A 16,932-nucleotide genomic window follows, 5' to 3' on the forward strand; every position below is an offset into this window, starting at 1 on the left:
TGGATTCCTCACGTGAAATTTTGCTGTGCAGCTGATCCAACCATATCCATCTCCTTGCCCCACACCAGATACACTATTTGATGCCAGGTGTGGGGCAAGGGGGTATGCACTGAGGGAAAATGCCTCAAGTTCCAATTCGGGACCAGTGCTGGGCCAAATCTGGCCTGCAGGCTGGAGGGTCTCTATCCTTGGAGCCTTCTTGTATAATAATAATTATTTTTTGGTATAATTTTTTTGTTTTACATTTTAGAATACAGTGGTACCTCGGGTTACAGATTCTTCAGGTTATAGACGCTTCAGGTTACAGACTCCGCTAACCCAGAAATAGTACCTCAGGTTAAGAACTTTACCTCAGGATGAGAACAGAAATCGCGTGGCAGCAGCAGGAGGTCCCATTGGCTAAAGTGCTACCTCAGGTTAAGAACAGTTTCAGGTTAAGAACAGACCTCCAGAACAAATTAAGTTCTTAACCTGAGGTACCACTTATTCATTTAACTTCCTTTCTTCTCTTTCCATGGTTCATTTTGCATACCATAAATCCCTGCATATTTTACATAAACTAAACCATTCAGCATTCCATTATTGCATGCATCAAAACTTATTTACACTGTTGAATTTATCTTAATGCTGCCAACGTTTTCAAGTTTCAAGGACATTTCCCCTTTAGGTTGTTACTCTAGGCTCAGATTTTCACCTCAGTAGGTGAAACATAGCCAGGGATAAGGACCACAGACTAAACACTGAAACTGAAAACAAGGAGATGGTTTATTGATGCAAAACGCTCAGTACAGTACAGAACTGATATTGTAGACCAGCGGGCACCCACTTATTTTGGACGAGGGCACATCTCAAGTTTTGAGGGTGTGCTGTCGGTACCAGTAACAAAATGGCTGCCACAGGACCATAACAAAACATGGCTGCCATAATACAATATGAGAGGGAATACAGTGGTAATGAAGCTTTTCCCATGACTGTATTTTCATACTAGAAGAGGCTTAGCCTGTTGGATTTCTGCCGGCCAGGCCATTGTTAAAAGCACAAGAACACTGTTCTTCCCACATGCCAACCCGCTCTTGCCCCACAGATGGAAAGGCCCAAATTTCTGTGGCCATTCCTCCCTGAGCGCCATTCCACAGCTCTTTGCTTAGATCTCATACAGTTGCGTGGGAAGTGCAAAAACAACTCTTTTTCGGGGCATTGGGGGCGATTGGGGAGGGGGCTGTGAGGAGTCGTGCCCTCAAGATTCAGCAGCTCAGTTCAGCTCCTTGCCCGACCAAGAAAAAGGGCCGGATTTCCTCCCCAAAGAAGGACGCTTTCGGGAAAGTGAAGATCAAGACATCTCCTTCGACATCAAAAAATCCCACAGAACCCCTTTCATAGTCCAGAGTCACCCGGATCTTCCTGAGCTCATGATTCAGGAGCAAAGGCGTCCGCTCAGGGGCAGTAAAAGCCCAAAGTCCATACAATGAGCCAACTATGGCTTTTCCGACAGCCCAGATTCCTACACTGGGTTTAAGGCTGACCTGTCCTTTCCTCGGGGTCGACTCGCGTGCCACCCCCACAGCCCACGTGGCATTTTTCTCTCCCCCAACTTCCACTTCCCAGCATTTTCTTACTGCACGGAATCTCTCGCTGCCCAGCACGTAGGTCTTCGGATCAAATCTCTTTCGGCTGTCGGGCAGATTTTGCCTTTCCCCTCCACACCTCACACTCTTCCCATCTTCAGAGAGAATGAGGTAGTGATTTGCTGTTTCTGGATCCAAAACTATATTCACTGTAAGAGAGAGAGATTCACACAGAGAGAGGGGGGGGGCGGGTCAGTGTTTGAATTACAGGGCAAGGTGCATGTGTGGATCTATCTTTTGTGGTACCCTATAGGTTTTTTGTGTGCTTAGAAAAGCTACTGAGGGGGTTATGGATTGGCTACGATTTGGAGGGATGGGTGGGAGCCAGGGCTAGGAAATGGCAAATTACCAAATTTTGGTTTATGCTTTCCACTCCTAAATTCAGTTCTTCACATTTTCACATTCCTTTGCAAATTCTCTCTTTTTTTTAAGTACTCATGAAAATCCATCTGTGTTGCTAGTGCGAATTTCTCCTAACACTTTTTTTTTTTTTTTTGCATGTTCAAACACCTAGGGACGCGGGTGGCCTAAACCACTGAGCCTCTTGGGCCTGCCAATCAGAAGGTCAGCAGTTTGAATTCCCACGGCGGGGTGAGCTCCCGTTGCCCGGTCCCAGCTCCTGCCAACCTAGCAGTAAGAAAGCACACCAAAAAGTGCAAGTAGATAAATAGGTACCGCTCCCTCGGGAAGGTAAACGGTGTTTCCTTGCGTTGCTCTGGTTTTGGTGTTCCATTGCACCAGAAGCGGCTTAGTCAAGCTGGCCACATGACCCGGGGGGGGGGGACTGTCTGCGGAGCGGAGAAACGCCGGCTCCCTCGGCCTGTAAAGCAAGATGAGTGCCGCAACCCCAGAGTCTTTCGCAACTGGACTTACCTGTCAGGGGTCCTTTACCTTTTTTTTTTACACATTGCATCCTCGGAGAACTGTGCTGCAAAATTCGGAGGAGTGCAAATTCCAAAGGAGGTAGGTAAGATTCGCCTTTCCACGTGAACTGACCTGAATTTCTCCCCATCCTTAGTCAGAGCGGAGCTTATGGATTTCGTTAAGGGGGTGAGGCTCAGAGGGCAGTGATTTGCCCAAGGAACGAAGTTGGAGACTGCATTCCTACACTTGCTAGCTTGGAAATGAATCCTTCTGAACTCCATAGAACCTATTGTTAAAACTTTTGGAAAGCGATGAACCTTTGAAGTGCTTTCGCCTGTTGCACAGCTTAGCAGAGTAAGAGTACAGTGGTACCTCGCAAGACGAATGCCTCGGAAGACGAAAAACTCGCAAGACAAAAGAGTTTTTTGTTTTCTGAGTTGCTTCGCAAGACCGATTTCCCTATGGGCTTGCTTCACAAGACGAAAACGTCTTGCGCCTTTTTTTAAAAACCGCCAATGCATTCCTATGGGAAACCGTCAATACACAGTGGTGCTTTGCAAGATGAAAAAATTCACAAGACGAAAAAACTCGCAGAACGAATTAATTTCGTCTTGCGAGGCACCACTGTACTCTATAGAGTATCGCAGCGATTGTTGAGCAACTCTTGAGATTGCCCAGCTGAACGACGAGCAGGAACAAAAACTGCTGACTAGTAACTTGGTTCTTGTTGTTTTATTATTTACAGCAGCAAACATACAAGCTATTCACAAGTTACTTATTACAACACGATTTCTTCACTCTCAGTAACTCCTCAGTACTAACCACACCACACTAACACTCTCCAACATCACACCAGTGTTATAGGTCATGCCTGCATAAGGAACTCAGACAATCACTTGGTTGTTGTTGGGTCTCCTTATCTCTAGGCAGATTCCTTTCATGTCCTGTATTCCCATGCTGTGGAGATTCTAATTGCAAACGTGCTATAAAGGTACCCCTGCCCGTACGGGCCAGTCTTGACAGACTCTAGGGTTGTGCGCCCATCTCACTCAAAGAGGCCAAGGGCCAGCGCTGTCCGAAGACACTTCCGGGTCACGTGGCCAGCGTGACATCGCTGCTCTGGCGAGCCAGAGCCGCACACGGAAACGCCGTTTACCTTCCCGCTAGTAAGCGGTCCCTATTTATCTACTTGCCCCCGGGGGTGCTTTCGAACTGCTAGGTTGGCAGGCGCTGGGACCGAACAGCGGGAGCGCAAACGTGCTAAGCTGCCTGCAAATCATGGATTCCAACACCTGTGTCTGGGCAGACCCAGGTAGATTGCTCTGTGTATCTCCATCTGCTGGTGGGAGGGGTGAACAGCCTCTGGAGCTATGAAGAAGGAAGGAAGGAAGGAAGGAAGGAAGGAAGGAAGGAAGACCAGATGGAAGAGGGAAGAGAAGAAAAAGGAGCAGGAGAGAGTTTAAAAAAGGGGGAGGGAATGGCTCACACTGCTCTATGATCTCTGATGGGTTTTTATTAGGTAAGTGTGGGAATATATTAACTATTAACATGTCTGCCTCCATTGTTGGTCAAAAGGGGGGGGGAGAGAGAGACAGAGAGACTGAGAGAACAGGAAATATTTATTGGCTTCTTCCCCCTCAGGAGAGAAGGGGAAATGACACCACACACTGCCTTCTCTACCAATTACATTTCTATGGTCTATGGCCTATCAGCAAAACAGCTCTATGGTCTTAACTCATTCACATGCTAACTAGTAAGTATGTGCATTAGTACTGTAGATTTGACTGCAAAATCCCCCCCTCCTCTCTCTCACACAGACAAATGGGGGGGGGGATCCGCCCCCAAGCAGCGTACCTGATGCTATCTTCCCAAATGTTCCCAAGTTGCTCTTCTTCCTCACAATGCTCATTTCACCTTGTTGTATGGTCTCTGGTGTTGAGGAGAGCATGACAGAGACAGCTGCAGCAGCAAGGAACATGATTAGTTGGGGACATCTTTTAAAAATGGCCAAGTAAGACACGTAACAGTTGTGCTCTGGTTGACTAGGGCAGGGGTCTGCAACCTTTAAGACAAAAAGAGCCACTTGGACCCGTTTCCGAAGAAAAAAAAACTGGGAGCCACAAAACTCATCATTATAAAAATAACTTTTTGGTCACTTTTTAAAAATTATTTCTTTGTTTGACCCCTCAGAATTACTTCTTCTCATAGAAATAAACGTTAAATTAACAAGTTACCTTTTTTGTGTGTGTGTGTTCTTCACTCCCCTTCAAAACAGTGACCAGCGTACATGCCCCCTTTCAATGCAGTGACCAGCGTACATGCCCCTTACAATGTAGCGGGTGGGTGGGAAGGTGACGTCAGGATGGTGCGTGACTAACGCAAGCACAGCCCACATGTGACGTCACAGCCAGTACAGCGCCCGCCACAGTGGGGAGTGTTGGGGCACACAATGCGCCTCCTCCCCTCGCTAGTATCCGCCCCAGAGCCGCGGCAAAGGTGTAAAAAAGCCACAAGCGGCTCCGGAGCCGTGGGTTGCAGACCTCTGGACTAGGGCATTGCCTTCATCCTGTTTGTCTTGTCTGTGCCCTGTCCCGTTTGCTATCAAGGGTCTGACTCTGTGAGACTCAGGGAAAGAGGCTTTGGGATTTTACACAGAATGATTAGCTAGCATGGTGATCAGTGTCAATGGATCTGATCGTACGTATCTTTACTTCAAAGATGATGAAGGACTGGTCTTGTGTCTCGAGACATTAAACACTTGATTACTTTGAACTGCGTGTGAGGAGTTTCCCCCGTTAACGAACTCTGGAAGATGCTGTTCGGATGGGAGAAGGAAATCTATGATGACTCCGCTTGCTGTGCTCATAACACACACCAGTTGAGGTGTGGTGAACTCCCACCTGACTTCAGCAAGCCACAGCATTCCAGCATTACCGTTACATTTTATGAAAACATTGGGGGGGGGAGGTGTTTCAGAGATTACTCAGAATTTTAAATAGAGAAATAGGGGGGGGAAAAGAACGCTCAAATGTCAAGCTTCAGTTACTCTTGCTTGCTTCCCAACCCTCCAGTTCTGAGACAGTTAGAAGACAAAACCAGAGTTTTGACATAGAGTAGAGTTTAGGGATGTGACAGGCTGTAAAAGGCAGCAAGACAGAAAGAGAATCAGAGCACAAGGGTTGATTCCTGTTTTGAATGCAAGGCTGTGACTATGGGAGAAACAAGACTCTCTTGGGGTGTCCGTGTTGTGAACCCCTCTATCGTAGGCTCAGATTCTATATATGTGGGAATAAACCATATATCCTAAAGACACCACAGTCTCTGCAGCCTCTCATTTCCCAAAAGGAAATACGAACCCAGGGGAGGCAGCTTGGGACCCCAGCAATCTTGTGCTGCTGGGAGACTGAAGTGCAAAACCCTCCCATATCTCATCTGCAAAAACTGTTTAAAGATCTGCCAAACCTGGAAATGTACCTTTATTTTCTTGAGGTCCAGAGAACACAACGTCTGAGGGAAAAAGTGAAATGAGAAAAAAGTCAATATTCGTACTTGGTTCCAAGGGCAATGCTTTAGATTTAGAATGTCTAAAATTTAGCCATAGTTCTCCATCTTCCTCCCTCTTCCAGCATTAGCATTAAGTGTTATGAAAGCATGTTTGGGGTGGGGGGCACAGAGAAGAGTTGCCTCCCCCAGCTCTGAGAGAGTTAGAAGACAAAACCTGAGTTTTGGAGTAGAGTTTAGGGATGTGACAGGCTGCAAAAGGCAGCAAAACAGAAAGAGAACCAGAGCACGATGGTGGGTTCCTGTTTTGAATGCAAGGCTGGGGCTATGGGAGAAACAAGACTCTCTTGGGGTGTCTGGGAACCCCTCCATCGTAGGCTCAGATTGTATATATGTGTAAATAAACCGTATATCCTAAGGACACCACAGTCTCTGCTGTGCCTCATTTGCCAATAGGAAGCTCGAACCCTGGGGAAGCAGCTTGGGACCCCAGAATATTCACCGTTTGGAAATTGGCATGGCATGCAACTATATTGATATCTATCTCTATCTATCTATCTATCATCTATCTATCTATCTATCTATCTATCTATCCCACATCTAAAACATCATACAATGACCCTTGTTACCTTTGAATTTCTTGGTCTCCTTCTCCAAAAAAGGATGTATTTTAGAGAATTTACCTATTTGGTCTTTTAATCCAGGAGGGAAAGCATCCACAGTTTTATTTTCATCTTCATTACACCTAGGAAGAAGAAAGTGAGGTTTATTGTGATCCATCAGGTCATTCTCAAGTCATTTTTAATTCAGTCGTCAGAATGAAGGAGAAAAGTGGGAACAGCAGGAAGATACCAAGGGCTCGTCCATGATAGGTCTTTCTTTCATTCCCCCCATTTTCCCCACGAAAATCCCCACAGTTTACCACTGAATCAGAACCAAGGTCAGTCGTGTTTTCTGAATCACGTTTTCTGTGGATTGACAGCTGAATAGAAGCAAACATTTATTGGGTTTTCTACGGATTTATGTTTCTTCCAATTCAGTGGTAAGCAGCAGGTTTTCCCAGGAAAAGCAGTGGGACAAAAGAAAAGCCTCTCAAGACCTGTTCCTAGAAATAACCGGAAAAGCAGAAGTGTGGATGAAATCCTATGATAGCAACTAATGGTATTGTCTGCCCTGTGACCATTACAAAGACCTATTACAAACTGGAAAATTATGTATCGGGGGGGGGGGGGAGTATAAAGTGTAAATTTACATACACATTTTTTCATTTAAAAATTACATATAAATGATCAATCCTTAATCCATTTTACCTCATTTTTTAATAATCAACTTTATTTTGAAGATGCCGAAATATTTTCAAACAATCTGTCTGACATTTTGACACACAAGTTGCATACTGTAGCATGTTTAAAATTACAGCTAAGTCAGAAGTGCCTGATTATCTAACTTGTGATTTGTCGCTGCTTCTGCCTGATCAGAACAAGGTATAAATAGGCCCAATTTGGTCAAGGATCCGGGTGAATCTGTAGCACAACCTTACTGAATATTTTCCCCAACAAATTATGTCTGCAGATAATGCACACAAATAACTAATAAGCACATCTCTTTACTCTGGCCTTTGTCATCCAGGAGATGAACTTTAGGACCCACCCAGTTTTCTTGGATTGTAATTTGTTTTAACTATTTTTAATATTGTATTTTAATTCACAAGCTGCCCTGGAACCAGACAGTGGAGGGCAAGTAAGAAATCTAATAATCCACCACCATCACCAACTCTGATATGATATGAAATATACAGTAGATGAAGAAATATCATCACTCCTTCCTAAAATATGCATTTTATATGCATTCCCCCCAAGAAACCCTATCCATTTTGGTATGCTGTTCTATGCATACCCCAATGCGCTTTTTGTGCATTTCCCCATACGAAAAAATGCATCACAACATTTGTAAAATTATGCAGTCAGATTGGTAACTGTTTTTTTTTTATCTGCTTATTGCTCTGTAAACTCTGAATTAGATTGGTTCAAATAAAAGTATAGACCAAATTAAATTATCCCTTATCTCCGAGGAAGGAAATCAATACCAGCCCACTATTCACAACAAAGCCACATACCTTTCCAGGATGCTTCTCATATTCTAGATGGAAGAGACAGAATGAGAGAAATTCAGTCCCTTGCACCTGTTGCCTCCAGCAGTTTATTACTTTCCCCTTTTCTTTATATACTAACCAAATACTGAAGTGCACATGCCTACTGTAAATACTTCTATAGACCAATGAACAGCCCTTCCCCAGAGGACAACCTGGACGGTTTCGTTGCACCATTGCTGACCTGCAAAAATTCAGTCACTGGCTGCTTCTGTTTCTCCTCCAGCTGCTTAATTAAACTACAAAAGCCAGAGATTTACTTCTAAATTTGAAAATCCCCCTGAATGGGCATGTAGGCCCCCCTCTCTGCCCCAGAACCTCCCCCAATTATGCTTCATTCTGGAATGAGATCTTCTGCCAATTGCAAGTGATCCCAGGCTATACTCTGCTGCTGGCTCCCACCACTGGTGCCGCCAGCCTGAGAGCAGATGTCTACCTGCTACTGCTGACGTAGACAATGAGGGCATGTTTGAATTGAGTAGAGGGAGAACTCAACTGGCCAGTGTTGCTGGTGCCATTGCCAATGCTAGAACAAAAACTCCCTGGATCCATTGTAATTTGGCTGGCTTCATCCATACTGCAGGAGCCGCTATTGCCTGCAAATTCCATCCACTTCTGTCAAAAGGGAGGATGGGGAGTAATAGATGTTTCCAAATTTCAAAGTATTGAAGCAGGAGAGTGAAGCAGATCTGGACCAGACGCAGAACAGGGAAACCTTCCCATTGGTCAACTTGAATCATGCAGCTTGATGAACCTCTAAATCACAGTTTTGAACAAAATGTGTGACCAATGCACATCCCTACTATGAATTCAGTGGTACTTTTAGTTACGAACTTAATTCGTTCTGGAGTTCTGTTCTTAACCTGAAACTGTTCTTAACTAGAGGCGTGCTTTCACTAATGGGGCCTCTTGCTGCCACTGCGCCGCCGGCACACGATTTCCGTTCTCATCCTGGAGCAAAATTCTCAACTCGAGGTAACTCTTCCAGGTTAGCAGAGTTTGTAACCTGAAGCATTTGTAACCTGAGCCGTTTGTAACTCGAGGTACTACTGTACTTCTATAAACCAGTAGAGTGGTTGGGGGTACAACCCTTACCTGTAGGACAACCTGAAATATTGAATTGTGCCAACTCTTACCTGCAAGAATTCAGTTGCTGGCTGTTTCTGTTTCTCTTCCAGCTCCTTAATAAGGTCATCGATAGAGGACATTTCCTCAGAGAGTTTTGCAATATGTTTGTCCTCGCAGGATTTAATCTCATCCTCCAGTTCCTTCAACTTAGCCAGCAGGAGGCGCTCTTGTTCTTCCAGAAACTGGTGCAACTGCTTGAAATCAGCCATGAGTTTCTGCCTCTCCATGTCTGTCTGCTTCTGCAAGGAGAGAGTCATGGCCAGAAAAAGACATTTAGATGTCCCCTTGATTCTATGTGCGCAAGCTGACTGGCAGGGCAGCTGTTGTTTGCTTCAACACTCACAATGGTACAGAAGTTCAGTCACAGTTGAGGGCGGCAGGCAGGCTGGCTTAGCAGGACACGGCCTCTTTGCTTGGCTCGGTCCTCAGTATTTTCCTGCTGCTCACCTACCGATCTATTAAGCTGCTGCTGTTCTCTATTCCCTGCCATCTTCAGCCTGGCTTGGCCACATCACTCTGCCTAATAGTAGGGCCATGAGGAAGTGAAGAGAAGGAGGAAGAAGACTGGCTTTGTGGGGTTCATTCTTAAAGGATTAACGCTGGCATGGCTGGACATTTTTGGACTCAAGGCATACATTCACCCTTAGACAACCCTACCAATTTTAGCCTCTCCTGCTCTTCAAGGTCTGAAGCGGAGACCTTTCTCACCCATAATCCATTTAATTGATAATGCCAATGATCAAACCTGGGACACTGTGCAAGTGAAGCATAGGCTCCACCACAGAATTAAGGCCTCACTCTGTCAATATGACCATCCTGGAGAGGCAGGAAGATTTGCACCTACCAGCAGATACTGACTTTCGGTCTCCCTCTTCAGTTTAGAAGACAGAATTTCTTCTCTCTGTTCCTTCAGGAATTCCAAATGACGCAGGATTCTACCCTGGGGTGGCCAAAAAGGCATTTGGGTTAATTTTGGCAATAGAGATATACTCATAAACTGTAACAGCCATGTCTGTTCAAGAAAGCAAGAACATGAAGGATGAGGAGAGTCTATGTACAGCTTCTAGGAAACTTCCGTTCTCAGTGTAGAATTAAATCAGTGTTCACATATGCATATTTATATAGTTAATAATTCATTTTCTGATTAAATCTGGGGGAAACAAGAGAGCTCAAAATTATGGGGACACAGTGTAAGAGATAAAAAGTTTTCTTATATACCAGATTTGCACAAAACAGAATATCTTTATGGGATTTGGATTCAGATCCTGAGCCAAGTCAGTCACCCTCTCACATTTTCTGCACCAAACCATGCTCTTTTCCAAAGTTAAATTGGGGTACGAACCAGAGGTTGTGGCTGGTGCACAGCCCTTTTCAGAGCTCGTTCTTTGTCTTTTTTCATTTAAGAAAAACAGCTTGCAGTATTCACCATGAAGTTATCACAGGAAGTGCCACAATTTTCACATTTGGGGTGGAAAGGTGCCAGTTCCCCCGAGTAACCCCATAAGAAACCACACTGACCCAATAATACCCTTTTTACAACTCCTAACTTCACGGGATTTGCTCCTCCTTTCTCCCCTTGCAGTATTTTGCAGGTAGAACTTCCTGGGCCTCTGCTAATAGGAAGCTTTGATATGGTTCTGCAGCAGAATTGTGAGCCACATGGCTACATTGCTAATACCTGATACCTATGCTCTGGGGTTTTTGGACATATCTAGAAAGAGGGGAAGCGGTCTTATACTGAGCTATATGTACCTCTGGTCCAACTAGCTCACTACTGGCTGTACTGACTGGATTTCAGGTCCAGTATATTCCCAGCCCAACATAGAAATGCTAAGGATTTCTGCATTCAAGATTGGGCTACTGTGACCCCTACTTACTTACTTACTTACTTACTTACTTACTTAATTCATATACTGCCCTATACCTAAAGATCTCAGGGCAGTTCACAGAACAAAATCAGAATATAAAACCACAAAATATATAATCAAAATAAAAACAACCCCATACCCACCAAAAAAGAACCACGTTTTATTTTTTGAAATAATTTTTAATTTTTATTTTGCAACACAAACACACACACTAACAAAAAGAAAAAGGAAACATAAAACATAAAGAAAAAGAAAAAAAACAATATCAAAGGTAAATACAAAATCTTAAACTAAGCAAATATTAAACAATATGTATATACCATATTTCAGTTCTTCTTTTCTTCCAACTGACTTCCTTCTTTCTACTTTCATATTTAGTAAACTGTTTCCTTCTCTTTTCATTTTTACCCTTTTTTTCTTTCTGTTTTTTTAGCTTTTACCCCCTAGTTCGTTTTGCAAAAGTTAATCAAAACAAGTCCAAGTATTAATTTGAGGGCACTGCTTTTTAAGGTAATCTCTATATTTTTCTTTTCGGAATTTTGGTTTGGTCTGACCTTTAATTGCACCTGTCCTCCGGACCAATTTCAGACAGTCAAATAATTTATCTTGCCATTATTTTTTGGTCGGTATTACTTCTTTGCACGGGGGCGGAATGAGCCACCCATGGCTCACAACTCCCAAGCCTCCCCCAGGCTGGCAAAACGAAGGGAGAAGGGGGGAATCCTGCTGGCAGAGCGGCATAGCTCCCTTCCTTACCCCAACGGCTCGGGGTAGGCTTGGGGGTCACGGGCAGCCGGTGCACCAAATGTCACCCCCGTCAGTGAGGGCACTTGGAGCGGCCCGCCCACCCACACCTCCACCCTCTTCCTGCACCCTGGAAAACACCCACCTGAATGTCACCTAGAGAAAAATGCAGCCCTCGGGCTGAAATGTTTTCCCCATCCTTAGGATAACTTAGCATCCCTTGGAATTCTGGTCCCCAGTCCTACATCTCCCTACCTGATACTCGTCACAGGCCTCCACCTTTGGGATCACTATAAGCTCCTTGGATTTGTCGCACACCACACAGATGGGGGCTCGGTCGCCTTCGCCAAAGAGCTTCAGGGGCTCCTGGTGTCTCTCGCAAACCCTTCCCAGCGCTTCCGCTCCTTTGGCCATCTGAAGGCTGAATTTCTTGACTATTTCCACAATGCTGGCCAGTTGCCGGTTGGGCCTGAGATTCCTTTGCTGACAAGGTTCCCTGCACTGAGGGCAAGAAGCCTCTTGGTCCGATTTCCCCCAAGCCTCCGTGATGCAGCTTTGGCAGAAATTGTGGCCGCATTCTATGATCACTGGGTCTTTGAAATACTCCCGGCAGATGCGGCATGTCGTTTCCTCGCAGAGGTTCTGGACTGGACTCTCGTCTGCCATTTCGTCTGCCTGAAACGGGAATAAAAGCCTTAGTTTCATTTTTCCAGTTTAAAGTCCAAGGTTCGACCTTTCCCTGCCTCTGGGTGACTCATAGTGTTTGCAAAGCAGCAGCATAAACCAGGAGAAACCCTTACAGTGTGCAGCTTCACATCCGTACCATGAATTCAAAGTGCATGGTATCTGCTAAAGAATCCTGGCAATGGCCATTCGCCCCCAAAAGCTACACTTCCCAGCACCCTTAACTAACTACAGTCCCCAGGAAAAATTGAGCGAGAGCCGTGTAGCCATCATGAGGCTAATAAAAGATCAAATACGAACTGACTGGAGCAGGAGGAAAAAGGAAGTAAAGCCTGAGAAAAAACAATCGTTTATCTGAGAAGGAATTAGTGAGGGAAGAATTGGTTTCCTGTCTCCCACCCCCAGTTCTCATACAGTATCTTCTTGCAAACACTGTTGCTCCAGTCCCAAATGTTAATAGGATTTGGGGACAACTGACTTTTGAATTCACCACAACCAGGACACCGTAGCTGATGTAATTAGCCTTTTAGATCAAAATATAATTAAAGTAAATAAGCCCAAAGAAAGAAAAGCAAAACCACATCAGTGTTTACTTAAGTTTATGATTTCATGTGTTTTTATTGTGTGTGTCTGCCCTGAACTCCCCATCCTGGTCCAGCGCCGTAACCACTATACCACACTGTCTGTATCTGAAGGAGCATCCAATCCAAGTTGGGTTTAAGGATAAGGAGCCCTGAGAAGGGAGAGCAGTTGGCACTCTGGAGCAGCCCCTGTTCACAGTTAGCATCCAGTCAGCATACTGAGCACGAAGACACAGTCTTTCCCCTGCTACGGTAAGATTTACTGCATTTCTATTTCAATTGTACTGCTTATTTTAAAATTTGCTGTCTCCACGTATAAATTAGCACAAAGAATAGCAGAATTGTAGAGATGGAAGGGATCCCAAACATCATCTAGTCGCAGGACTCTCAGCTAATGCATCTCTCACTTTCATGTACGTTTTCATTTAAATTTCTGGCCTTTTTGGTGATATGGAGATGGTTGATCAGCTCTGTCCAAATGCCCTCACTTCTTCACTTATTTACCATTCCTGCTTCTCTGTGTTCCTTAATTCCTCCACATACTGTGACTTCTCTGCAAACAATAACATTCCTCATTTCACCTTTACCCCTTTTGGGGGTTAGATTTATTAATTTTGTTCAAGCATATTTAATTCTAATTGCCTGCACCTGCCCCATTGCAGGGATTGCTCCTACATAGCTTAGTTTCAATGATCATTGATACGGAGCATCTCTGACTGACAACTTCTGCGTTCCTGTGGACTATTTCGGCTGGAAAAACCTACTGAAAATTCTCCTGGAAACCGGAAGACACAAGATCTACCCACCCGGGAAGAATGGCAGATGAAGCTGATGGATTATATGGAAATGGCGGAAATGACTGGCAGAATCCGAGACCAGGGAGAAGAGTCGGTGGAAGAAGATTGGAAAAAATTTAAAGTATATTTACAGAAATATTGCAAAATTAATGAATGTTAGAAGAATGCTGGAATGAAGTTCCATGGTTTTAGCAGAAATGTTATAAAGAATTAAGTAAAAACTGATTGTTAATGGGCTAAAGTGGAAAATTTAAAGTTAGATTGTGTTAGACAAATTATAGAACCAAAAAAAGATTGAGAAAGATGGAAAGGATTTGCTGAAATAGCTAAATTGAACTAGAATACAAAAAAGGGAGGTGTGAGGAGGTCGAGGAAACAAGTAAATGAAAGGCAAAGAAATGGAAATTGGATGTGTGTTTTTTTAAATGTTTTTGTTTTTCTTGTTGTTTTGATGTATTGATTTTTTATGTTTTCCTTTTTATCTTTGATGTATTGTTTGTTAAATTTTTTATTGTTTTTTATTGTTTTTTCTTTTTGTAACTGTTAAATTTCTAATAAATATTATTATTTAAAAAAAGAAAATTCTCCTGGAAACCTTGTCACTGAAGAAGCCCAGTGGGCGAAACAAGGTATATCCTGAGAAGTGCCTTATTGTCACTAAGTAGTTTTGTTTGTTACACTCTCAAGACGTAGGACTATGAAGAAGGAAGATATCAGTATGAAATGGAACTGTACATTGTAAGCATTGGACTTGACAATCTTTGGACTTGACTATCCTTGGACTTTATGACAATAAAAACATATAGAAGGTTAATAGTAATATGATACGTTCTTGCCACCAGGAACTGTGCTTTGCAATTCTTTTATATGATGATTACAGTTTTATTATATATAATGTTATGTGACTTTACAGCCAGTTACGTGCGTGTTGTGGTATTCTGAACAGGATTTACGTAATGAGGCAATTGTGGTGTGTGTTGAACTTCTCAAATCTTCTCCCATCTCCCATTTCTCCAAACTTTCCTTCACTCCCTGGAGACTTGCCACATTCAGTGGCTGGGGCCTGCAACATAATCTTGACAGATAAACGTCCCCTGAGAGCTCAGAGGCATTATACTGGAGTTCTCCGCCAGCGTCATCTATGCAGATGAGACATTTCTGATTCCCACAGGAGAATTTCAACTCGACCCCATCACTCTTGATCAACAAAGTGGCATTCTCCTTCACGCATCTAGGCTCCTGCTTGAAATTCCTCATTGCCACGTCCAAGCATGCGACCAGATTCCTTGTGTCCGGCTCATAACCTTGCAACTGATTCTGCACAGATCTCAGAGACTCCATGCTCAGTGGGTGAGTTACTCTCTGGATCTGAGAACAGAGACTTTTAAACAAGTTTTTGTCCCAGAAATTTTCCCACAATAATCCAATTCATCTCACTAAGAATGCCCCTAAATTATTACCAGCCTGTTGAGGGTATCTTTGATGAATCTCTGGCCTGATTCAAGAGGACTGCTGATCTCCAGCTCAGCTGAAGCAGGTATGAACTGCTGGAGGATGTGGCATAGGAACACAACTCTTCTTGTTTTGCATTACTGTGGTGATCTGTATTTAGCTTTCGCGCAGGTGTTAAAGGAAAGGAAGTGGAATGGAACTAAAATTTCAGTGCGGGGGAAATTCCCTCCAAAACAAACAAGACCAGAATGTGATGGAAGCCTGCCCTGTTTGAGTTTACATACGGTTCCTTCGCTGCTGTTTACAAAGTGCATGAACCATGAGAAGGGGCAGCCAGAATCCCATTTGCTTGGCCTGTTGTCAGACCAGGAGGATGTGAATAAGCAGCTACGTTTTGTATGATAAAAATACCAGTTGTTCCTCGGATGAAATTTGAACCAGTCGCTTGAAATTGGGTGAAACGAGAGACAAAATTCAGCAGTGAGAGCTCAAGCTGATGAGGCCCTCTGGAATGCTCTCTCTCAGATAATTCATGAGACAGTAGAGATTTCCAAACATCTCGTAAAAACTTAAATGTTTACCCAGGATTTGCTAGATTCTGGCTCCTAATTTTTTTAAATTTTCTGTTCTGTACACTTCTCAGTTTTATTTGATGTTCAGTTTACTTTTGTTTTTATTAAATGCTATTGAAATATTGTTGTGTTGTTGATGCTTTTGTTTATCTGGAAATGTTTAGAAACCAGTTAATTAAAAAAAATCTAAGCTGTGGTACAAAAATAGTATGATTTTCAATAAAAACAAAGGTAAAATCTGCAAGAATTTAAAAGCAAGTGTACACAATTAAAGTGTCTCTGTGGGCTTACTGAAATAAGTGTTTTCACGCAATAATAAAAAAAATAGCTCAAGCTCCCACTAGGGTTGGGAAACCTCAGCTGCTGGAGCCAAATGATGCAGGCCCCTCAAAATGGCCGTCAGGATACAGGCCTCACTGATCCCTTGCATGCACTTCTGACTAAAATCTATCCTCGGACAGGGATAATCTCTCTTGCTTGTGTGGATGGAGAGCATAGCATGAACTCTGCTCACTTTTGCTACTGGTCCTATCTATCCCCAGCACAACTTATTTCAAATGTTCCCCATAAGGTATAGGTAGGGAACTCAACTGTCAATCATGTAATTTCATAGTGACATTATGTGATTGCTCCAACCATCCGTCAAAGTTCACCCATGGGGTGGGGCCAATATTTTTCAAACTCCAGACACAAGGGAATGCAGCGTCTGGGCTGCAAAAGGCTCCCCACCTGTGCCTTGCATCAATGTGCATCATGTTGGGAAATGTTCATAGAATCATAGAATCATAGAGTTGGAAGAGACCACAAGGGCCATCGAGTCCAACCCCCTGCCAAGCAGGAACCACCATCAGAGCACTCCTGACATATGGTTGTCAAGCCTCTGCTTAAAGACCTCCAAAGAAGGAGACTCCACCACACTCCTTGGCAGCAAATTCCACTGTCAAACAGCTCTTACTGTCAGGAAGTT

General features: G+C 43.7%; 1 protein-coding gene and 1 long non-coding RNA gene across 5 annotated transcripts in view; one reads left to right on the plus strand and one right to left on the minus strand.

Annotated features, from left to right (window-relative positions):
• Positions 1-13,689, minus strand: part of LOC310670491 (zinc finger protein RFP-like) — a 94,495-nt gene extending 80,806 nt beyond the window's left edge. The window contains exons 1-9 of one of the 4 annotated variants that reach the window (XM_083425933.1): positions 12,703-13,689; positions 12,135-12,554; positions 10,112-10,207; positions 9,276-9,506; positions 8,107-8,129; positions 6,620-6,735; positions 5,964-5,996; positions 4,344-4,448; positions 748-1,774 (exon numbers count right to left, since the gene is read on the minus strand). In XM_083425933.1, coding sequence (XP_083282059.1) covers positions 1,245-1,774; positions 4,344-4,448; positions 5,964-5,996; positions 6,620-6,735; positions 8,107-8,129; positions 9,276-9,506; positions 10,112-10,207; positions 12,135-12,554; positions 12,703-12,720 — 1,572 coding nt within the window. In that variant the 5' untranslated portion in view covers positions 12,721-13,689 and the 3' untranslated portion in view covers positions 748-1,244. Of the gene's footprint in view, positions 1-747; positions 1,775-4,343; positions 4,449-5,963; positions 5,997-6,619; positions 6,736-8,106; positions 8,130-9,275; positions 9,507-10,111; positions 10,208-12,134; positions 12,600-12,702 lie in introns of those variants that run through there. The other 3 variants (XM_083425934.1, XR_014507582.1, XM_083425932.1) reach the window with 3 other exon arrangements.
• Positions 1,788-4,334, plus strand: LOC310671145. The gene is made up of 3 exons (XR_014507827.1): positions 1,788-2,854; positions 3,129-3,492; positions 3,796-4,334. It is a non-coding gene; the product is annotated as an uncharacterized lncRNA (long non-coding RNA).
• Positions 13,690-16,932: the final 3,243 nt, after the last annotated feature.

This window comes from Podarcis tiliguerta (assembly GCF_965153285.1).
Source record: "Podarcis tiliguerta genome assembly, chromosome: 2".
NCBI classification, from domain to species: Eukaryota; Metazoa; Chordata; class Lepidosauria; order Squamata; family Lacertidae; genus Podarcis; species Podarcis tiliguerta.